This window comes from Elephas maximus, chromosome 2 (assembly GCF_024166365.1).
Source record: "Elephas maximus indicus isolate mEleMax1 chromosome 2, mEleMax1 primary haplotype, whole genome shotgun sequence".
Taxonomy (NCBI): Eukaryota; Metazoa; Chordata; class Mammalia; order Proboscidea; family Elephantidae; genus Elephas; species Elephas maximus.
Window position 1 is genome coordinate 143,597,727 of NC_064820.1, and position 25,116 is coordinate 143,622,842.

General features: G+C 37.8%; 1 protein-coding gene across 1 annotated transcript in view; it reads right to left on the reverse strand.

Annotated features, from left to right (window-relative positions):
* Positions 1 to 25,116, reverse strand: part of LVRN (laeverin) — a 105,036-nt gene that overhangs the window by 39,020 nt on the left and 40,900 nt on the right. The window contains exons 7-15 of the mRNA XM_049873615.1: positions 11,167 to 11,310; positions 10,376 to 10,441; positions 10,223 to 10,288; positions 9,638 to 9,810; positions 8,011 to 8,087; positions 7,524 to 7,663; positions 4,063 to 4,118; positions 1,945 to 2,098; positions 104 to 198 (exon numbers count right to left, since the gene is read on the reverse strand). Coding sequence (XP_049729572.1) covers positions 104 to 198; positions 1,945 to 2,098; positions 4,063 to 4,118; positions 7,524 to 7,663; positions 8,011 to 8,087; positions 9,638 to 9,810; positions 10,223 to 10,288; positions 10,376 to 10,441; positions 11,167 to 11,310 — 971 coding nt within the window. The remainder of the gene's footprint in view (positions 1 to 103; positions 199 to 1,944; positions 2,099 to 4,062; positions 4,119 to 7,523; positions 7,664 to 8,010; positions 8,088 to 9,637; positions 9,811 to 10,222; positions 10,289 to 10,375; positions 10,442 to 11,166; positions 11,311 to 25,116) is intronic.

A 25,116-nucleotide genomic window follows, 5' to 3' on the forward strand; every position in this document is an offset into this window, starting at 1 on the left:
AACCATAAAAAAATAGGTATTAATATTTTATTTTGTGAATCTGGAAACCAGTCTATGAATAGGTATCATTTTATTCTGTGGTCACTAAGTAAAAAATACTTACAGAGCTAAATAGTCATCTTGCAATGCTGCCGTGTTTTCGCGAATGATAGTTGAGTAAATATTCCATATCGAGTTAAGTCTCTTTAATAGATATTTCTATAAACAATAAAGAAAGTATGCTGTTACTTCTGGGTTATTTTTTAACCTGGTTTATTTTTTAACCTCATTAGGTTCAGTTTTCTCTCAAGTAAAATGAAGTTTACAATAATACCAATACTATACCGCTATTGTGAGGGTTAAGCAAGATAATATATGTAAGCCACTTAGCACACTGTCTGTCACATAGTAAGAACTTAATAAAGATTAGCTATTAAAGGTAGTCCCTAACTTACCACATATTCGAGTTAAAACTAACCACACTTAACAATCATCTGTTCTTTTTTTTTTTTTTTGTAAATCTTATTGTAATATGCACTACATACAGTGTTGCAGGGTGTATTTTGCTGATGCTATCATTCTCATGCCAACCCCCAAAGAAAAATAAAGATCAGATTTATAAAGATACTGATAATAAAAGGCAATAATACTGAAAACTAAAAAAAAATTATTCGACTTATGTCAGAACCGACTTTGAGTCGTTGAAACGGAACCCCATCATAAGTCAGAGACTACCGGTATTATCATTTAACTTCACCCCAAATTTTTCAAGTGTTTTCAAAATAGAGGGAACAAATAAAAATATTAAACTTTATAACTTAAGAACTCCATGCTAAGTATAAATATATATATATATATATATAAAAGTATATATACCTCCAAGAAAATAACTGATTTACACCTTGGACAAAGTCAAGCACTCGACTTGAAGCCTGCTGGGTAAAATTCTGAGTCTGAAATAAAATTTCTTTGACTTAGCTATCAGTTGGTAAAAAAAATAAGATTATAAAAGTTACACCTTTACCAACATATCTCTTAGAACAAGCTAGATGGTATTCACTGAAATTCTTAAAAAGCAAGTATTACCGGTTTCTACTTCTTTACCCAGAATCAGTCATCAGATATTCTCAGTGAACCAACTGAATGCCACAAAGGTTCAAATGCCAGCTATAATTTGTGACCATCCCTGCACTCAGCCAAGTTCCCTTTAGCACTCTGGACATTACAAAAGGAAACTCTGGAATCCTGAGGCATTTGTCATCTCGCCCTCAGGCGGACCCAGAAACTCACCTGGAATCATCACCTCACACACGTAGGCTTGTTTGTGGCCTCTAACAGTCCCAAGGGTTGCTCCCTAGCTTTTCTTTGATTTTACCTTTGACATCTTCCATATGAGCACTATTTCAATCCAATGGTGGAACTTCTCTCCTTTTATATTTTTTTTCAGTTAAGTTGGTATGTCATTTCTTCATTCATTAATTCTAATTAATCTCTTTAGAGCAACATCAAAAGCAGCTTCAAGACTTTTACTTTCTCTGGAACTTACCTCTCTGGTTTTAAGGGGTATTCCTATTGATCAGAATATTTCAATCACGAAAGTAAGATTATTAAATGTCATTCTGTTTATCTAACAATCTCTTACGGAAATAGTTGCTAATAGACGCTATCCTTTTCTTTAAGCAAAAAAGGCATAATATTTTCATCCACGTCTGGTTTCTTAGGGCATGCTGTCATTTCATCTATAAAGAAGTACCGTTCCAAATTTCTCACATACTCATCTCCTAGACCAGGTCTATGATGAAGGTACTTTCAAGAGGAATCAGGCATTACTTGAATATAGAAAATAGATATATGTGGAACTAACAGACTTTTACTTCAGTAAAGATCTGTCTCACAGGTGCTGGCTAGAACGTGGAAAGAAGAAGAGAGGATTTTTTTTTAAGCCACATAAGAGAATGAAATTACCTTTAATAACGGGTATATATCATAGTTGTTTACATCAGAAACAAGATCACTGGTTATCAGGTTTGCCAAGACTGCATGCCATACTATGATTTCATCTTCTTCAGCAAGGTACTTGGTTAAATCAAGTGCTGTTTCAACCTCAATATAATTGTTTCTGTTTGGTTTAAAAACACACACACACTCAAAAAACCTCCACTGGCTAAATGATTTGCACACTTTCCATATTTGTTCCATGTGTCAATGCCTGACTTCTATCAAGGTATGTGAATCAATCAGGAAGATTGAGGGTAAAGGTCTCATCTTATTGGAAAGATGTAACCTAAGCAATGTTGACAGGTTTCTGTTTCAATCTGGTACATTCAAGTACCCAAATTCTTGGAGGCTATAGAAAATTCAGGTCAAATGTTGGACTGATTATTGAGAAATAGAATATTTGTGCATTTATTATGCATTCTTATGGGAATATAATTTTCATTAAACACGTGTTAATTAAAAGTCATTCTCTTCTAATGCTCTGCTACCTACTGGTGGGACCATAAACTAAGGTATATGACACTAGTCTCATCTACCATTGAGAATCTAATTATTTCAATGAGAAGGTGAGATTCATGCGTAAGAAGCTGTTAATAAAGGCCCCAGAAAAGGCAATGAATACCATAAAGTAGAAAAGAAGGGAAATATACATGTGTGATGGAGAAGCTGGGGAAGACTTCATGGAGAAGAAACTTGAGAAAGGCAATGAAGGATGGGTAGGATTGGAGTAGGTAGGGAGAAAGAAAAAGTAGCCTGGACAAAAAAGATAAAGTGGGAATGAGTGTGATGGACGGACCATGCTAATGAGGCAAGAGTCTTAATTTTGTATATAAATGAGAAGTGAGATCAAAACTGTGGAGAGCTTTGAATATTAGGTTAAAAAGTTTAAGTTTAGTGAAACGTACTCTAGGTATTTAAACAAATTCAAAAGCACCAAAGGCTGGAGGATAATGGGATAGGCCAGACAAAAGATGATGAAAGCTTGGGTTAGTGTGGAAGCAGTGGGGCTAGTAAGGAAAGTGAAAATCCAAAAGACATTACCAAGAATGGAGGATAAGATGTAATGACTAGATGAGCATGGGCGAAGGAGAGGAGCCAAGGACACCTCTGATGTTCCAAGTTTGATAGCTGGGAAGAATAATGATGCCTTTGACAAAGAGAAAGAAATTGATAGAAGGAGCAATTCTGAAACAGAAAAAAGTTCAGGATAAAGAGAGGACAGGAGGAAAGACAAGTAGGGATGGAAGTCATCAACATATCCTTCCACAAACATTTGTTAAATTTCTTATATCAGCTGGGCACTGTAAATGTACATAATAAAATGATCACTGAAGCCACAAGAATGAATATGTAATCCACAGGAAAAATGAGAGAGGAAAATAATACAACCATAATTGGCCTTGAGGATGCTCACAGCAGTAGTAAGAAGAGGGGTCAGATACAGGAAGAGAACCAGACTTGCGTATCTGAGTGGCGGGAAGGCAAAAGGGAAGTTTTCAGGAAGATGTGACCAACAGTGTCAAAAGTCTTGGGAATCTTAGAGAGGAATTTCAGCAAAGCAGTGGGCAAAGAAATGTGCAGCAAGTCACAGAGGGAAAGAGTAGTAAAGATACGAAGGATAAAACAAACAGACATTCAAGAAATATGACAAGTCAAAGAAGGAGAGAACATGCTGGATAATTCATTCCTATAGTTCTTAATTTTTATTGTTTGAAAATTTTAACTCTGAACATATGCTAATTTACAAGACTAAATACTTAGCAGCATAGTTTATACTGAAAAAACTAATATAAATAAAATTAATCATTTTTCAATAAATTAAAATACAGATCAGATCTCATTAAAATTATATCCATAGTCATCACCCTTGGGTAACAAAAACCACTTTAAAATCTCAGTCGATAGTCTATTTATTTCCAGCAACTCTTTATGTTATAAAATTCAGCTACTACCACAGAATTTGGTCCTCATCTTAATAAGTTAGGACCTATATATAATAAAGAAACAATTTCATAGTGATTAAGCTATTGTTTCTATAATGTCCTCAAGGTACTCTAAAACTATCAGAGAAGAAAATATACTCACTTAGACAAGGAAAAGGCATCATCAATCAACTGCAGTCTGTGAATAACAGGAATAGCCTGCAGAATTCAATCCAAATAAGTTGAGGAAAAGATAAGAACATTTTTTAATAAAAATATAATTTTCAAAATAATAACATTTAAAGATCTTTGCTCCTTCCAAAACACTTATCTGTGAATTATCTCAACTGCAGAGAAAATGGTAACTACCAAGAATGGTCTCCAAAATTTATTATACATCTGTTTTTAATAAATAATTCCCCAGGACATCAATTTATAAGGCTTAAATATGGCAGAGTTTTGCTAAAGTATTCCCCAAAACATACCATATTAAAAAATAAGACAAGAAATCAAGTTAAAAAGACTTCTTCAAATCAGAAAGATTACGTTAAATTGTAACACAATATCTGAACTATTGTCAGGGGAATTTTTGGCACAGTACGCCTTATAAAAAAAAAAAATTGTTGCTGTAGAGTTGACTCCAACTCATGGCAACCCTATGTGTTACAGAGTAGATCTGCTCCATAGGGTTTTCTTGGCTGTAATCTTTACAGAAACAGATTGCTAGGCCTTTCTTCGATGACATCACTGGGTGAGTTCAAACATCCAACCCTTACGTTAGGAGCCACCTGCAAACTGCTTATGCCACTTGGGACTAAGTAGGCCTTACCTGTTGATGTTGAGTTGGTTCTGACTCATAATGACCCTACAGTAGAGTAGAACTGGCCCATAGAGTTTCCAAGGCTATAATCTTTATAGAAGCAGACTGCCACATTTTTCTGTCACAGAGGGGCTGATGGGTTCAAACCACCAACCTTTGGGTTAGTAGCCAAGCTTTTAAACACTGCGCTACCAGAGCTCCTTTTAGCAGGCCTTAACTAAATATTATTTAGCACTATTTTGGTAACACTGAAGTAATTTTCTAGTGGTCTCTGTCTTCATAAGATTTTACCAATTTGGCACAATACCACCAACACAGTCCTTTATAGCCACAGAAAGGCAGGGATCAATTGCCAACCTAACTCTTCAGGCTTCTGTTTGAGCTCCTTGGCATTGCCAGACCATAGGACTCTTTAATTTTAGGTTCAGTCCCCTAAGGACACCCAAAGCCTTCCACAGCATTGTTTCAACATGTTCCAGCACTTCCATATTTTGATCCTAGGAAATTTATCTTCACTATACTCTTTACAGCATCTGAACGAGCCAAGCTTAATTCTTCCCTTGATAATAATCTCTTTCTTTTTTGTGGCAATAATACATTTTTTAAGAATAAGATTAATAATAGAAATTCTATTTTACTTGCTCACCAACTACGTTGTAGACATAATTGACCTCAGTTTTTCAATACGTAAACCTGTAATTGTTTCAAGAAATCAATTTAATGGTATGAATGACCTACAGTTACCATGGCTTAGACTTCCCTTAATAATTAATAAGAATTTAGCCACTCTGAGAAAGATTTGAAAAAAAAAATTAATATAAATGTTTTTGTAGCTTTATTTGAAATCCCAATAACAATTTTAAAAAATTACTGAACATGTTCTGAATGCCTGAAATGTGTCAGTCCTCAGTTAAACATTATTTAAGCTTCAAAATAACCCTTTAAGTTTGGTCTATTATGTTATACAGATAAGGAAACTGAGGCACGACTGGTCATATAAGAGGCCCAAAGTCATACGGCTGACAAACAATGAACAAAAATATGAACTCAAGTCTATCTAACCCAGAGCCCAAGCCTCTACACAAGTATAACTTACTGCCTCCTCTGCTAGAAAGGCTGCTAGGTGTCTCAGAGAATTTTAGAATAGGGAGACACCAATATATCATTTACTTCAACACTCCAGTTTTACAAACGGCGTCTGAGCAAACTGCCCAAGGTTACAGAGCAAGTAGCATCAGAGCCAACTCCACAGACTCCCCAGTCAGCATCCATCTCCTCCAATGGAGACTTGGTTTAATTCAACTGATTAAAATCAGATTGATTGTAGCCAGCCAAAGTTTTAATGTTTATATGATCATTTATAGTAATTTTATAATTTAAAGCGTATTATGGGTTGAATAGTATCCCCCCAAAATGCATGTCAACTTGGCTAGGCCATGATTCCCAGTATTGCGTGATTATCCACCATTTTGTCATCTGATGTGGTTTTCCCATGTGTTGTAAATTCTACCTATCTCATGCTAATCCGGCAGGATTAGAGGCAGTTATGTTAATGAGGCAGAACTCAATTTACAAGATTAGGCTGTATCTTGAGTCAACCTCTTTTGAGATATAAAAGAGAGAAGTGAGCAGAGAGACAGACGGACCTCATGCCACCAAGAAAGAACAACTAGAAGGGGAGCATGTCCTTTGGACCCTGGGTCCCTGTGCTGAGAGGCTCCTAGACCAGGGGAAGATTGATGACAAGGACCTTCCCCCAGAGCCAACAGAGAGAGAATGCCTTCCCCTGGAGCTGGTTCCCTGAATTCAAACTTCTAGCCTCCTAGACTGCAAGAGAATACATTTTTCTTTGTTAAAGCCATCCAGTTGTGGTGTTTCTGTTGTGGCTGCACTAGATAACTAAGACAAAGTGATATTACATTTTATGAATTTTCTCTTGTGAGAGATAGTGGGAATATGCTTTCAGGAATAATATTCATACTGTCTAGCATATATGCCAAGGAACTCTGGTGGTTAAGTGCTTAGCTGCTAACAAAAATATCGATGGTTCCAACCTACCAGCTGCTCTGAGGGAGAAAGATGCGGCAGTCTGCTTCTGTAAATATTACAGCCTTGGAAACCCTATGGGGCAGTTCTACCCTGTCCTATAGGGTCATTATGAGTCAAAATTGACTCAGTGGCAACAGATTTGGTTTAGCATGTATGGACTTCCTATTATGAGCTAACGGAGCCCTGGTGATGCAATGGTTACAACACTTGGCTGCTAATAGAAAGGTCAGCAGTTAGAACCCACCAGCCACTCCATGGGAGAAAGATGTGGCAGTCTACTTCCATAAAGATTTACAGCCTTGGAAAACCAATGGGGCAGTTCTACTTTGCCCTTCCAGGTTGCTTAAAAATATTAACTATATTTTTTTACCTACATAAACTCTAATCTTCATGACATATAAAATATGATGTTATTCCCATCCTAAAGTGACAAAATGGAAGAAGAGCATTTAAGTAACTTGCCTAAGACTACAAAGGTAATGATTCATAGGAAAATTTATTCTGATTCCTACTTGGAAAGGTAAAGTTTTTGTAGAAAAGCAAAATTAGTGTTAAAAAAAACAACTCATTCAACTAAAATCTCCCCTTTCTAAGAGTAAGAAAAATATCTCTCTCCAGTTTGCCAGGAGTGAAGGGTGGGAATAGGGTGAAGGCTTTTCCCACAAGACAGGTTTATGAAAGCTCAGCCTCTAAGAGGCTAGAGAGCACATTGTTTAATGATATTTAATAAAAGTTATTAAAATAAAAAACCTTACCTTAGGATCTTTTTCAAGCTGTTGATTTAATTTCTTCCAACCTAATTCATCATAATTAACTCTATAATATCCAGTCATATTCAAATTTAAAATCACCCAATCATGGTCAGAATCTGAAACTTGCATTTCAGGAAATACTTCTGCAAAGGAAGATGTGAATAGTTTGGAGTGGTACTTTTTTTAAAGATTTTAATACATGTTTATACTCTATAGTCTTAATTCTAAACTCACCAAAACAAAGACAAAAAAGATAAAGGAATTCTAAAATATGTACCAATCTTACCATATAATAATATTTTTTCATATATAAATATTTGGAACTTTTCTTCAAAGCTATATGTTCAACAAGAATGAGATAATATTTTAGTTTTAAAGTAGATAGCCTTTCAAAAGCTAGACATTTCAACATTTTGTTCTCTGCCTTTATGTATTTCATTTTCTGCCTTTATGTATATATGCAAAAATGTTTTTAAAATTTGTTACTTACTGCTGCTTTTATCTAGCCAGACTACAGATTGTGTAGTTCCATTTTTTATCCAAAGGATAGGGACAATCCATGTGTCACTTATTGGAAGAAAATAAAAATTCAGTTAATTTTTACACATAAGAATATAAATTCCGAACCAACATTAAATGAGACGACAGAACTGGAGTTCTTTGGTCCTTCCCTCTAGATATGCAGGACTTTGTTCTTAGGATTATTTGCTGTGATTTTTACAAGCCAGTTTTGCTTTAGCTATTTCTTTACTCTTCTCTCCTGTGTCTTAGGGATTTACTTCTTATAACAGCTACTAACACTGTATTGATTTTGAAACGTTCAAGGGCCATTTATATTAAATTATAACCCCCTGGCCTTGCCCAAAGGTAGTTCAAACACTGCAGACAGACCCAAATCCCTTTGTGCCAAGAGAAGTGAAGAGTAAGTTAAGAAGAAAAAGCTTGACAAACATTTCAAAATGCTTTTTGGCCTCAAAATTTTTCCTCATCTGAAAAGTGTTGAACAGAAGTCAGCCAGGGCACTCATATATATTGAATATCTACATTCTTCCACAGTGGTAGATGTGATCTGGGTAAAGTAGCAGACGGCAGCGAATGCAAGTTAGTCATCTGAACAGACACGCTACTTTGGGGTTGGGTAATATTTCCAATCTTGCTCAAATGCTTACGAGCTTGGCCTCTCAAAGACTTGGAACTGTAGCTCTGTGTTTATCTACATAGCTAAGATGCACACCTCTTCTCAAAAATCACAGAATATTAAATGAGAAGGGACTTTTGGGTCTTCTGTTCTCCTGCCTCTGGAATTTTAAAGGAAGAGTAGGTCTACTGGAAAATGTTGGTGATAGTACTTGAAAATTACTCATTTGTATGATACTTCCTATAAGGAGACGTGAGGATCAAAACTCATAAAATAGTTGAAAATTATCTAACAAGTCAAGAGAGGGAAAGTGACCGATGCTAGGCTGCTTTATACTCATTTCATTTCATTTTTACAACAACCCCCTGGACTACGTGTTATTACATTCACTTTATAGATAAAGCAACTGAAACACAGAGAGTTTAAAAAAAACAAGGTGCAAATTTTGGTGAAATCAATATTTAAGCTCAATACTGAATCTAAAGACCATAATTCTAATATTGTAAGTATGGCTACAAATACACACACACACACACACACACACACACGTATTCCTCATAGACATAGTTACCATTCAGTTTCATTTTTAGAGAAGACAAGACTACCTTGCAAACGGACCCTTTCTTCTTTTAACTAATATGTGGCCACCTGTGGCTCTGTTATTGCCTCTTATGCAGAATCTCAAGTAATTCATTTTTTCTGTTTGAAAGACAAGGAGGAATATATAACACCCCTCTCATCACTGGTGTGGCCCTAAATTCCAGGGAAGGGCACTGCCTTGAATTCCTAAACGCAGGTCTCTGGCCTTGCTCAGCATATCAGGGCTCTGCCCCACAGGTAGCACCCCGGTAACAACCTTGAGTGGAGCCCTGGGTCACCCTCTCAAGTCACTTTGCAGAAGAGTGTGTACCCTTAAACTCCATTTCATAAGAGCTGAACCCCCAGGAAGGTAAAGACAAAGAGCAGTAAATCAACCTACTTGTGGGTAAGAAGTGTCTGATTTTTAACCTTTCCAAGATAAAATGGCTCCTGTTTCATAACACCAGTGGATACATTTAAGGTAATAACTGGAAAGCCACTCTTATGTGTCCAACTGTCCATTATACTTTTTACTGTTGCAGGCAAAAGAATTTTACTCTGGTCATCTATGGCCTGTTTTAAAAAAGTCATCAGAAAAGCAGATAAATTTATCATCAAAGCCTCTCAAAGTAGCAATCTCCTAAAAGAAACTAGGAGCTATTCTACTCCTCATTTCTATAGTAATCCCCAGTGGATTATATTCTGGCCAAATTCAAAACTTTGTTCACCTCTATAGGAATGGTTCCTTAGTCCATTCATTCAATCAATACATATTTATGGATCTAATATGTGCCAAGCTCTGTTCTGAGTACTGGGGATACAGTGGTGACAATAAAAGACACAACCCTCGACATAAGGGAGTTTTACAAACCAGGCAAACTCATTTTTCCACGGCACTGTTGTGTGAGAGCAGGCCTCCAGATCTTGTTGTACTGAATCACACAAGATCATTCAGCAAATACAGGTCAGAAAGTCAGACAATTACCATTTGAAAATGCCTCCAGAGATCATCTTGCTCAGCATTTGAGTAAGAAAATGTCTCCAAATATGACTAAAAATAGAAAAAGTTAAAATAAATAACATGCCAAAGCAATTTATGTTTCCTGTCATCCAGGTAACAACAATCAAGTAAACTCACCTTCAGTGCACCAATAAATAAATTCTCATTCAGGAAGCTGGAAAGCATCCGTGCCATGGACGCTCCCTAGGACATAAGAACCTGTCCATTATTTGAACAAAAGTCAATAGCCATATACTAACACATTCCATTTGTACAAGCAATATTCTGGGCTGTGCTCCTCCTGATTGCATTCTACTCTAATGTTTGGTTTATTCCAAAATATGCTAATAAAATAGTACACTGTCACTAATCAACGGGTAAAGGGTGAGTAAATGTTCTACATAAAAAGAGTTCAGGGTATGCAAAAAAATTTTTTAATTGAGATACTTGCATGGCAAAAATAAATCTCCACCAAACAAAAGGATTTACCTTAAAAGTAGCAAATTCTCGACGTTTATTTATAATGGTAGATAGCACTGAGTTCTTAATACCTATTTATTAGAATTGATTTAACCACATTTGCTGAAATCTATTTACTGAACACAATAACTGTTATTTGTATCAAAAGTGTTACAGTAGCATATTTATCTATGACTCTAAATAACCCATTTAAGGAACCCTGGTGGCACAATGGCTAAGTATTTAGCTGCTAACCCAAAGGCTGGCACTTGGAACCCATCAGCCACTCCTCAGGAGAAAAGATGTGATCTGCTCCAGTAAAGATTACAGCCTAGGAAACCCAATGGGGCAGCTCTACTCTTTCTTACAGGGTTGCTATGAGTTGGAAGGGCACACAAAAATGACATAACCCATTTTATGCAACTTTCTAGAAAAGTGTAGAACAAAAGGAAATATTTAACTGTTTTTACCTTGTTGTAAGTAAATAAGTCAAAAAGTTCATTTATTTCACTCGTTTCTGTGAAATTCTCCACCTTCATGGATACAGCTCTAGACACTAGGGCATGATCTTCTCTGAGGATACCATGTAAAATGTTAGAAAAAAAGACTTCATTCTGTAATGGAAAAGATTGAGTTACATTAACTTCTGTGGTATTACAGAAACATAAAATCCAATGTTCTTAAAATTCTTTTGAAAATGATATTAAAGGAGGAAGAAACAAGCATTGAGAAATGCTCTGTGAATTACGCAAATAAGACAATTTCCTTAAATAATGAAACTCAGGATAGTTTCCTTCTCATTTTGTATCTTTTTTTTTTCCCAAAAAAAAAAAAAATTTTTCAATGAAGGGCATCCGAATTGGTAAGGAAGAAGTAAAAGTATCTCTATTTGCAGATGATATGATCTTATACACAGAAAACCCTAAAGAATCCTCAAGAAAACTACTGAAACTAATAGAAGAGTTCAGCAGAGTATCAGGATACAAGATAAACACACAAAAATCGTTGGATTCCTCTACACCAACAAAGAGAACATCAAAGAGGAAATCACCAAATCAGTACCATTTACCCACAAGAACATAAAAATACTTAGGAATAAATCTAACTGGAGACATAAAAGACCTATACAAAGAAAACTACAGGGCACTACTGCAAGAAATCAAAAGAGATCTACGTAAGTGGAAACATACACCTTGTTCATAGATAGGAAGACTTAACATTGTAAAAATGTCTGTTCTACCCAAAGCCATCTATAGGTGCAATGCAATTCTGATCCAAATTCCAATGACATATTTTAATGAGATGTAGAAACAAATCACCAACTTCATATGGAAGGGAAAGAGGCCCTGGATAAGTAAAGCATTACTGAAAAAGAAGAACAAAGCAGGAGGCCTCACACTACCTGATTTTAGAACCTATTATACTGCCACGGTAGTCAAAACAGCCTGGTACTGGTACAACAACACATACATAGACCAATGGAACAGAATTGAGAATCTAGACATAAATCCATCCACATATGAGCAGCTGATATTTGACAAGGGCCCAAAGTCAGTTAAATGGGTAAAAGACAGTCTCTTTACCAAATGATGCTGGCATAACTGGATATCCATCTGCAAAAAAATGAAACAAGACCCATACTTCATACCATGCACAAAAACTAACTCAAAATGGATCAAAGACCTAAATATAAAGTCTAAGATGATAAAGATCATGGAAGAAAAAAATAGGGACAATGCTAGGAGCAGTAATACATAGCATAAACAGTATACAAAACATTACTAACAATGCACAAACACCAGAAGAGAAACTAGATAACTGGGAACTCCTAAAAATCAAACATTTATGCTTATCCAAAGACTTCATCAAAAGAGTAAAAAGATTACCTACGGACTGGGAAAAAGTTTTTGGCTATGACAAATCCTATTAGGATCTGATCTCTAAAATCTACATGATACTACAAAAAGACAAATAACCCAATTAAAAAATGGGTAAAGGATATGAACAAGCACTTCATCAAAGAGAACATTCAGGTAGCTAACAGATACAGGAGGATATGCTCACGATCATTAGCCATTACAGAAATGCAAATCAAAAGTACAATAAGATACCATCTCATCCCAACGAGGCTGGCATTAATCCAAAAAACACAAAATAATAAATGTTGGAGAGCTTGTGGAGAGACTGGAGCACTTACACACTGCTGGTAGAAATGTAAAATGGTACGACCACTTTGGAAATCGATTTGGAGCTTCCTTAAAAACCTAGAAATAGAACTACCATACGATTAGCAATTCCACTTCTTGGAATATATCCTAGAGAAATAAGAGCCTCTACGCGAAGAGATATGTGCACACCCATGTTCATTACAGCACTGTTTACAATAGCAAAAAGATGGAAGCAACCAAGGTGCCCATTAACGGACGAATGGATAAATAAATTATGGTATATTCACATAATGGGATACTACGCAATGATTAAGAACAATGATGAATCTGTGAAACATCTCATAAGGTGGAGGAATCTGGAAGGCATTATTCTGAGTGAAATTAGTCAGTTGCAAAAAGACAAATAGTGCATGAGACCACTATTACAAGAACTCAAGAAATAGTTTAAATACAGAAGAAAAAATTCTTTGATGGTTACAACGGTGGGGAGGGAGGGAGGGAGGAGGTATTCACTAATTAGATAGTAGACAAGAACTAATTTAGGTGAAGGGAAAGACAACACACAATACAGGAGAGGTCAGCACAACTGGACTGAACCAAAAGCAAAGAAGCTTCCTGAATACAGCCGAATGCTTCAAAAGCCAGAGTAGCAGGGATGGGGGTCTGAGAAGCCTGGTTTTAGGGGACATCTAGGTCAACTGGCATAACAAAATGTATTAAGAAAACATTCTGCATCCCAGTTTGTGAGTGGCATCTGGGGTCTGAAACACCTAGCAAGTGGCCATCTAAGATGCATCAATTGGTCTCAACCTACCTGGAACAAAGGAGAATGAAGAACATTAAAGACACAAGGGAGATATGAGTCCAAGAGACAGAAAGGGCCACATATACCAGAGACTACATCAGCCTGAGACCAGAAGAACTAGATGGGTGACTGGCTACAACCGATGACTGCCCTGACAGGGAACACAACAGAGAATCCCTGCTGCAGCAGAACAGTGGGATGCAGACCTCGAATTCTCATAAAAAGACCGGACTAAATGATCTGGCTGAGACTAGAAGGACCCTGGAGGTCATGGTCCCTGACCCTTCTGTTAGCCCAAGACTGGAACCATTCCCAAAGCCAACTCTTCAGACAGGGATTAGATTGGACTATAAGACAGAGAATGATACTGGAAAGGAGTGAGCTTCTTTGCTCAAGTAGACACATGAGACTATGTGGGCAGCTCCTGTCTGGAGGACGGATGAGAAGGCAGAAGGGGACAGAAACAGACTGAATTGACATAGGGAATACAGGGTTGAGAGGAGGAGTGTCCTGCCTCATTAAGGGGAGAGCAACTAGGAGTACATAGCAAGGTGTGTATAAGTTTGTGTATGAGAGACTGACTTGATTCGTAAACTTTCACTTAAAGCACAATAAAAATTTTTAAAAATATAGAGATTCTTTAAAAAATAAATAAAATTTTCTAGTCAGTATAAAAGTTAATGTGGTTTTAAGGAAAACTACCTACATTTCCCCTAAGGAGGTCTCTGGCCACCAGATAGGGCCTCCCAGGGAATAATATCTCTAAAAAATATCTCTAGGTAGATTTAATCTTCTATAATGTTACTGGTGATTTTATTAGTAGCCCCTTAAGGTTGACTGGTCTCTCTTAGACATTTGCTAACCAAATGCGTGCCAGATTTACAAATTCACAAGGATGCTGGTATAGTAATTTACAATAGGAAATAAATCCATAGACCAGATACTACAGTTTATGACTCATGCATTATGGGAAGGCAATTTAACATAAACTAATGAGAAGTGCAAGGAGCCCTGGTGGCACAAAGGTTAAGCACTTGGCTGTTAACTGAAAGGTTGGTGGTTTGAACCTACCCATTGGCTCCGTGGGAGAAAGTCCTGGTTTTCTGCTCCCATAAAGATTACAGCCTAGGAAACCCTATGGGACAGTTTTGCTCTGTCACCCAGGGTTGCTATGAGTAGAAATTGACTCAATGGCAAATAACAACAATAACAAGAAGTACAGACTGCTCTAAAAGACTAGTTATCTCTCAGACAAATTTTCTTTTCCTGAAGGAAAGCTTCAAGGAAAACCAGCTTATTGCCAAAGAGGTGCTTGGGATGAAGGAGCCAAGGCAAAGGGCACTGGGGAAACTGGTAGGACAACTTGCTCACAACCTGGAGAGCTCGATGAGCCCCGGGGGATCTATGTGAAGCCTCACACCTGAGGGCCCATCTCTGGGGCCCCCAAGTTTAGTCTCTCACCCCTGGACAGTGTCAGATAAACTGTCATATTCTGCCCCACTTCCATCTGCCAATGTCCCAATCAACCCTCTCCTACTAGCACATTATATTTAGAGTTATTAATACCATCAATTAGACCATCATCAAACTCCACTCTTCCAGAAAGAAGAAGTTTTTCATTGAAAGCACTGCATCTCAAGCTTTAACATGAAAAAGGATTACCCGGGGATTTTGTCAAAATCATATGCGAATTCAGTTGGCCTGGACTGGGGCCTGGATTTCTATAAACTACCAGACTTTTTACCAGACACGCTAATGTTGCTTGTTCAAGGATCCTACTCTGAGTTGCAAGGATTTAGAGGAAACAGCTGCAAAAACTAATCCTATCCATGATGCGTAGGTTTTATTAGTTTACCACTCAGATTTCTTGAGAGTGTCTCACTGTTGTCCCCAAGTGTCATATAAGTACAATGTAGAAAATAAAGTAAAACACACCCACAATTCCACACCCTAATATAACAACATTAAAATATCAGTGTAGTTCCTTCCAGTATTTTTTCCTGTGTATCTATTTATTTTCATAGTTGTAAAATCTTTTTGCCCTGTTTACTTACTTACTGTATAACCAAAAAAAAACATTGCTGTTAAGTGGATGCTGACTCATAGTGACCCTATAGGACACAGTAGAACTGTTCCATAGAGTTTCCAAGGCTGACATCTTTACAGAAGCAGACTGCCACATCTTTCTCCCTCGGAGCCGCTGGTGGGTTCAAATTGCTGACTTTTCAGTTCACAGCTGAGCACTTAATCACTGCGCCACCAAGGCTCCTTTACTTATTACATACCGTTTTAAAATATTGTTACCTCATCTTCATAACTATCCTTTATAGTGGTTGCTGCATTATAAATGTAAAGGAAGTATAAACTGGGACATCAACAAAAACTTAACAGCGATTATTGCCGGGTGGTCAGATCACAGATAATTTTCTTCTTTTCAAAGTATAGCAGATACAACTTTTACAAAAGCAAAACATAAAAAATAAATAAATAAATACACAGCTGCACAATACTCCATCAGGTCAATGGGCCACGATTAACTTAATCATTTTCCTGTTATTAGTTGGACATTTAAGTTGCTTTCAGTCCTTTGCTGTCATAACAATGTTGTAATAAACATTTTTATACCTAGAGCCTTCTCCATATTTTGTGGGGGGCATTTTTCCTCAAAATGGATTGTCTGCTTTTCTTCCTCCTGCCTAGTGTAAGGTTTTTATAACTTTCTTGGTATCTGCTTAATCAAACAAGCTAACTGTGGTTAATGGGGAAAACACTTCTTTCTCAATACCTTGGAAGTATTTCTACTTTGGGCCATCCATAAAGTGATGCTTGTCCCCAGCCTGTTCCAGCCTGGTAGGAAGGAAACCCTACAGAAAAAGTGATGTCATCTTTTTTTTTTAAACATGTCTAACCACTGCCCATAGTGATTCGATAAAGTGAGTCTGTACATGTATCATTTATTTTTTTACTGCAAACTGTGATATTTCAAAGAATAAGACCTGTATCTATTAAAATCTATTATTATCCCTAGAAATTAACACTCTTTATTGTAATAAATTCATATAGAATATCACAGTGTATAGAATGTTCCTAGGTGTGTAAATGGTATATGCTCAATTGCTAACCTAAAGGTTGGCAGTTTGTACCCACCCAGTGGTACCACAGAATAAAAGTCCTGGTGATCTGCTTCAGTTAAGATTACAGCCAAGAAAACTCTGTGGAGTAGTTCTACCCTGTAACACATGAGATCAGCAGGAGTCGGAATCAACTAGACAGCAACTAACAACATCATGTGATTAAAAGTACAAGCTTTGACCTTCCTTTGACACCAAAATCCTCCACAGAATCGAATCCCTCATCACCTCGCTTCCTTACCGCCTATATTTCCTCACCACCAGTTCACTCATCCACCCACCAATTTCTGGATTCTGCCACAGAGCTATGGTGAAACTGCCCTAGCATAGGATATTAATGACTTTCCAATTTTCAAAGCCAATGATTAGTCAGCTTGTAGGATTGACAGATAATACATAGGAACTCCCAATTACATATGTTGGATATGTTTATACTAAAAGGGTTATTTGTTATTTACCTGAGATTCAAATGTACCAGGGTGTCCTATATTTTTATATACAAAATCAGACAACCCTAGCAATTTGACCCTTTTCCAATTTGATCTCAATGGCAACTCCTCCTTTCTTAAAATCTTCTGTGGTCTCAGCACACACTGTGTTTCCCTTCCTACCTCTGTGGCCACTCTTTTTTTTTTTTTTTCCAATCTCCCTGAGGCTTCTTCTGTTTTTATCTGGGCCATACATGTTAGTGTTCCCAGGGTTATGTTTTCAGCACTCTTCTCACTCTGTGTGAACTAATCCACTTGTTATGGATTGAATTGCATTTCCTCAAAATATGTGTTGAATTCCTGGCCCTGTACCTGTGGATGTGATCCTGTTTGGAAATACGGGTTTTCTTTTGTTGTATCAGTGAGGTCATACCAGTGTACAGTGGATACTAAACCTAATCACTTCTGAGGTATAAAACAACAAAAATAGACACAGACAAGGGGAGGGAGGCAGACATTTACAGCCAAGGGATACCAAGGAACCAAATAATGCCCAGGGTGACCAACAAGGAAGAAATCAACATGGCCAAACTGTGATTTGGACTTCTAACCTCCAGAACTGTGAGAGAATAAATTTCTGTTCTATAAAGCCAAAAAAACCCACAGGCTTTGAAGTTGAGCTGCCTGAGTTTGAATCCTATCTCAGCCTCTTAGGACTTGTGTGACTCATAAAAGTCAATCAAATTTATCTCTCTGAAAGTCTGTTTTGCCATGTGAAAAAATGGGGAAAACAACACTGTTTTCTTTGGGTTATTGTGAGGACGAAGTTAATTTACATAAAGTTCTTAGCACCTGTCATGGATTGAATTATGTCCCCCAAAAAACGTGTGTATCAGCTTGGTCAGACCATGATCCCCAGTATTCTGTGGTTGTCCTCCATTTTGTGATTGTAATTTTATGTTAAAAAGAATTAGGGTGGGATTGTATACCACCCTTACCCACCTCACATCCCTGATCCAGTGTAAAGAGAGTTTCCCTGGGGTGTGGCCTGCACCACCTTTTATCTCTCAAGAAATAAAAGGAAAGGGAAGAAAGCAGAGAGTTGGGGACCTCATACCACCACGAAAGCAGCACCGGGAGCAGAGCATGTCCTTTGGACCCAGGGTCCCTGCGCTTGAAAACTTGACCAGGGGAAGATTCTGGACAAGGAACTTCCTCCAGAGCGGACAAAGAAAGCAAGCCTTCCCCTGAAGCTGGCACCCTGAATTTGGACTTGTAACCTACTGGACAGTGAGAGAATAAATTTCTCTTTGTTAAAGCCATCCACTTGTGGTATTTCTGTTATAGCAGCACTAGACAACTAAGACAGCACCAAATCAAAACCAAACTCACTGGCTTCTAGTCGATTCTGACTTATAGCAACACTATAGGGTCACTATGAGTCAGAATCGACTCGACAGCACTGGGATTGGTTTTTTGGTTTTTATAGGACAAAGTATGGACTGCACCTCAAAATAAAGAAAACAAAAATCCTCACAACTGGACCAATGAGCAACATCATGATAAATGGAGAAAAGATTGACGTTGTCAAGGGTTTCATTTTTTTTGGATCCACAATCAACACCCATGGAAGCAGCAGTCAAGAAATCAAAAGACGCGTTGCATTGAGTAAATCTGCTGCAAAGGACCTCTTGAAAGTGTTGAAGAGCAAAGATGTCACCTTGAAGACTAAGGTGCACCTGACCCAAGCCATGGTATTTTCAATCACATGATATGCATGTGAAAGCTGGACAATGAATAAGGAAGACAGAAGAAGAGTTGACGCCTTCGAATTGTGGTGTTGGCGAAGAATATTGAATATACCATGGACTGCCAAAGGAACAAACAAATCTGTCTTAGAAGAAGTATAACCAGAATGCTCCTTAGAAGCAAGGATGGCGAGACTGCATCTTGCATACTTTGGACATGTTGTCAGGAGGGATCAGTCCCTGGAAAAGGACATCATGCTTGGCAGAGTACAGAGTCAGCAGAAAGGAGGAAGACCCTCAACAAGGTGGATTGACACAGTGGCTGCAGCAATGAGCTCAAGCATAACAACGATTGTAAGCATGGTGCAGGACCGGGCTGTGTTTCATTCTGTTGTGCATGAGTCGGAACCGACTCGACAGCACCTAACAACAATAACATAGGACAAAGTAGAGCTGTCACATAGCATTTCCAAGGCTGTAATCTTTTTTTTTTTTAATTGTGCTTTAGATGAAGGTTTAGAGAGCAAATTAGTTTCTCATCAAACAATTAATGTACATGTTGTTTTGTGACATTGGTTGCCAAACTCGTGACGTGTCAACATTCTCCCCTTCTTGATCTTGGGTTCCTCATTTCCATTTGTCCACCTTTAAGGCTATAATCTTTATGGAGGCAGACTGCCATATCTTTTTCCTGCAGAGTGGCTGGTGGGTTTTTTTTTTTGGCGGGGGGCGGGGGGGAGCTTTAAGTGCAAGTTTACAAATCAACTCAGTCTCTCATAAAAAGAAAAAAATTATATACACCTTCCTGTATACTCCTAGTTGCTTCCCCCCAATTAGACAGCATACTCCTTCTCTCCATTCTATATTTTTGTGTTCGTTAGGCCAGCTTCTGACCCCCTCTGCCCTCTCATCTTCCCTCCAGACAGGAGCTGCCCACATAGTCTCATGTGTCTACTGGAGCCAAGAAGCCCACTCCTCACCAGTATCATTTTTTATCCCATAGTCCAGTCCAATCCCTCTCTAAAGAGTTGGCTTTGGGAATGGTTGCTCTCTCGGGCTAACAGAAGGTCTGGGGACCATGACCTCCGGGGTCCTTCTAGTCTCAGTCAGGCCATTAAGTCTGGTCTTTTTTATGAGAATTTGAGGTCTGTATCCCACTGTTCTCCTGCTCCATCAGGGATTCTCTGTTGTGTTCCCTGTCAGGGCAGTCATTGGTTGTAGCCAGGCACCATCTAGTTCTTCTGGTCTCAGGCCGATGTAGTCTCTGGTTTATGTGGCCCTTTCTGTCTCTTGGGCTCATAATTACTTTGTTTCTTTGGTGTTCTTCATTCTCCTTTGCCCCAGGTGGGTTAAGACCCATTGATGCATCTTAAATGGCCGCTTGCTAGCATTTAAGACCCCAGACACCACTCTCCAAAGCGGGATGCAGAATGTTTTCTTAATAGATTTTATTATGCCAATTGACCAAAATGCCCCAGGAAACCGTGGTCCCCAAAACCCCGACCCTGCTACGCTGGCCTTCGAAGCATTCGGTTGTATTCAGGACGCTTCTTTGCTTTTGGTTTAGTCCAGTTGTGCTGACCTCTCCTGTATTGTATGTTGTCTTCCCCTTCACCTAAAATAGTTTTTGTCTACTATTTAATGAGTGAATATCCCTTCTCCTCCCCCTCCCCACTCTCGTAACCATCAAAGAATATTTTCTTCTCTGTTTAAACTATTTCTCGAGTTCTTATAATGGTGGTCACATACAATATTTGTCCTTTTGCAACTGACTAATTTTACTTAGCAAAATGCCTTCCAGATTCCTCCATGTTATGAAATGTTTCATGGATTCATCATTGTTCTTTATCAATGCATAGTATTCCATTCTAGGAATATACCATCACTTATTTATCCATTCATCTGTTGATGGGCACCTTGGTTGCTTCCATCTTTTTCCTCTTGTAAATAGCGCTGCAATGAACATGGGTGTGCATATATCTGTTTGTGTAAAGGCTCTTATTTCTCTAGGATATATTCTAAGGAGTGGGATTGCTGGATCATATGGTAGTTCTATTTCTAGCTTTTTAAGGAAGAGCCAAATTGATTTTCAAAGTGGTTGTACCATTTTACATTCCAACCAGCAGTGTAAAAGTGTTCCGGTCTCTCCACAACCTCTCCAACATTTATTATTTTGTGTTTTTTGGATTAATGCCAGCCTTGTTGGAGTGAGATGGAATCTCATTGCAGTTTTGATTTGCATTTCTGTAATGGCTAATGATCGTGAGCATCTCCTCATGTATCTATCTGTTAGCTACCTGAATGTCTTCTTTAGGGAAGTGTCTGTTGATATCCTTTGCCCATTTTTTAATTGGATTGTTTTTTTGCTGCTGAGCTTTTGCAGTATCATGTAGATTTTAGAGATAAGATGCTGATCAGAAATGTCATAGCTAAAAACTTTTTCCCAGTCTGTAGGTAATCTTTTTACTCTTTTGGTGAAGTCTTTAGATGAGCATAGGTGTTTGATTTTTAGGAGCTCCCAGTTATCTAGTTTCTCTTCTGGTGTTTGTGCATTGTTAGTAATGTTTTGTATACTGTCTATGCCATGTATTACCGCTCCTAGCATTGTCCCTATTTTTTCTTCCATGACCTTTATCGTTTTAGATTTTATGTTTAGGTCTTTGATCCATTTTGAGTTAATTTTTGTGCATGGTATGAGGTATGGGTCTTGTTTCATTTTTTTGCAGATGGATATCCAGTTATGTCAGCATCGTTTGGTAAAGAGACTGTCTTTTACCCATTTAACTGACTTTGGGCCCTTGTCAAATATCAGCTGCTCATATGTGGATGGATTTATGTCTAGATTCTCAATTCTGTTCCATTGGTCTATGTATCTGTTGTTGTACCAGTACCAGGTTGTTTTGACTACCGTGGCAGTATAATAGGTTCTAAAATCAGGTAGAGTGAGGCCCCTCACTGTGTTCTTCTTTTTCTTTTTTACTTATCCGGGGCCTCTCTCCCTTCCATGTGAAGTTGGTGACTTGTTTCTCCATCTCTTTAAATAATGTCTTTGGGATTTGGATCAGAAGTGCATTGTATATATAGATTGCTTTTGGTAGAACAGACATTTTTACAATGTTAAGTCTTCCTATCTATGAGCAAGGTATGTTTTTCCACTTAAGTAGGTCTCTTTAGGTTTCTTGCAGTAGTTTCTTGTAGCTTTCTTTGTATAGGTCTTTTATGTCTCTGGTAAGATTTATTCCTAAGTATGTTATCTTCTTGGGGGCTACTATAAGTGGTATTGATTTGGTGATTTCCTCTTTGATGTTCTCTTTGTTGGTGTAAAGGAATCCAACTGATTTTTGTGTGTTTATCTTGTATCCTGATATTCTGCTGAACTCTTCTATTCATTTCAGTAGTTTTCTTGAGGATTCTTTAGGGTTTTCTGTGTATAAGATCATGTCATCCGTAAACAGGGATACTTTTACTTCTTCCTTACCTATCTGCATGCTCTTTATTTCTTTATCTAGCCTAATTGCTCTGGCTAGGACCTCTAGCACAATGTTGAATAAGAGTGATGATAAAGGGTATCCTTGTCTGGTTCCCAATCTCAAGGGGAATGCTTTCAGACTCTCTCCATTTAGGATGATGTTGGCTGTTGGCTTTGTATACATGCAGCTGGTGGGTTTTAACCACTAGCCTTTCAGTTAGCAGCAGAGTGCTTTAATCACTGCACCACCAGGGCTCCTTTATTCTTAGCACAGTACCTGGCAAATAAGACATGTTCAATAAGAGTTAAGCACTGTTGTGGTTATTATTACTACTACTATTTTTTCCTCTCAGAGTTGTTCTGAGGATTGAATGATATAATGTGTGTAACAGCCTGTAAGCACAAAAACAAAAAACAAAACTTGTTGTCGTCAAGTTGATTCCGAGTCACAGCAACCCAATAGAACAGAGTATAACTGCCCCATAGGGTTTCCAAGGAGTGGCTGATGGATTTGAACTGCTGCTGACCTTTTGGTTAGCAGTCGTAGCTACTAACCACTGTGCCACAGAAGGAGTGCTTAATAAATGGTACGTTAGAATAGTACATAGTAGATGCTCAATAATCTGTTGAATGACTACATGACTCCTATTTTAGGTATGAAGAACTATAGCTCAGAGGTGTTTAAGTACTTATCTCAGCTACTCACATTTGCAGTAAATGGCAGAGCAAGATCTGACTGGCTATAGGGCCCTTATATGCCCTTTCCCCTCACCAAGTCTGCTGCTTCCTTGTTGTTGTTGTCATTTGCAGTTGATTCCAACGTTCAGTGACCCCATGTGTGCAGAGTAAAACTGCTCCACAGGGTTTTTAAGGCTGTGACTTTTTAGAAGCAGATTGCCAGGCCTGTCTTCCGAGGTGCCTCTAGGTGGGTTTGAACCACCAACCTTTCAGCTAGTAGCTGCTTGCACCAACCAGGGGCCTGAGAAATGTGACTCAGAAGAGAATGATTAAGGAAGCAGTGATAAAAAAGAAATAACTAAATGGTACAAAAAGACACTAATCTTGCAATCTTAGCTCCGCAAACACCAGTAATACATTCTCATCAACTTTTATCAGTTACATTTTATCAGATACTGATAATATCATGGCCATTTTAGTTGCATTAAGTAAACAAAATTGATGTTAGTGATATATTCCTCTCCATTAAGAAAAGAGAAGATGAATTTAATTGTTTTACAGGAACGAAACTTCTTTCCTTATTGACTCTAAGTACAAAGTTAATTTGTGATACAATCAAATGCTTTCAAAAACAGTTGTAGATGGCACTAACCCTGTGTAGATTCTATTTTATAAAAGAGAGATACAAAAAAGTTTGAAGGTATGGAGTATATGGGAAGGACCTTTGAAGGCAACTAAGGTTTACTGTATGTATAAAAACTTATACATATGCATATATGATGCATGCACACACACCATTAGCTACTTGAGAACAAGGATGCTCCGCTGCGCTTTATCTGTAGAGCCAGTGGCTAAAAGGATGGTTTTTGCAGTCAGAGAGACCTGGAAATGAATCCCAGTGCTGACATTTAATAACTGTGAGCCCTAGGGCAACTTACTTAATGCCTCTATGCCTCAGTTTATTCATCTGTAAAATAGAAATAACAACTATACTTACAGGGTTGTTTTGAGGATTGAATAAGATGGTGTATGTGTAGAACTCACACTGGCATATATTAAGTCCCAAGTGCCCAATGAAGGCAAATACAGTATTACTGTTGTTATTATCATCATCATCACCATCAGACTAGTTCCAGAGAACTGAGTTATAATCAGAGTTCTGTCCCAATTGGGCAAATGACTTTGGGTAAGTCACTTAACCCTTCAGTACCACTTAACTTTTCAGTACTTCAGTGCCCTGATCTATATGATGATGTCCAAACTTCCCTCCAGGACAAGCCAACCTGTGCACAGTCAGGAGAGAAAGGCCGAGACACTGCAAAGGGGCTGGGGTAGGGGGGCATTTTATAGAATGTTCACAAAGAGTAGGCTGGGTGTCACGGAACTGGAATATTAAGAGGCTGCTCCACAACAGTGCTATCCAGGCAATAACGTTTCACATAGATAGTAAAGTAAAAAAATTTTTTAAAGTTTTTTTGAGGCCAAGATAAGTTTATCAGTTTTTTTATCTTGTCAAGCAATTAACAAAAACCAAATCATCTACATACCATCACCATCCTGTTATTAAAAAAGGGAAATTATGCTATCAAAACATTAGAAAGAACATAATCTTAGAATCTCCTTTAAGATGAATATATTCAGCTGTAAGGAGGGTCTGGCCAGTAGAAATCAGTCTTTCAATATCAATAAACTCTTTGAGTAAACGAGGGTAGAAAGAGGAGAAAAGATGTCAAGAATCTAGCCTTGGAAACAAGAGAAAAAGACAAGGCAAGCCAAGAAAGGACTTCTGGTTTGCTATAAACCATAATGTGTCAAAAGACAACATTCCACCTAAAAGTTTAAAAATCTAAATAAAAGCAAATCAATTTGGCTTTATTATGCCATTCTGAAAGCACCTCCTAATTACTCTAAATAGATTATAAACTACGGTTAAATATAAAATACGATTAAATATAAACTACGGTTGAAATAATCAGATGTGCATATCTGTGAA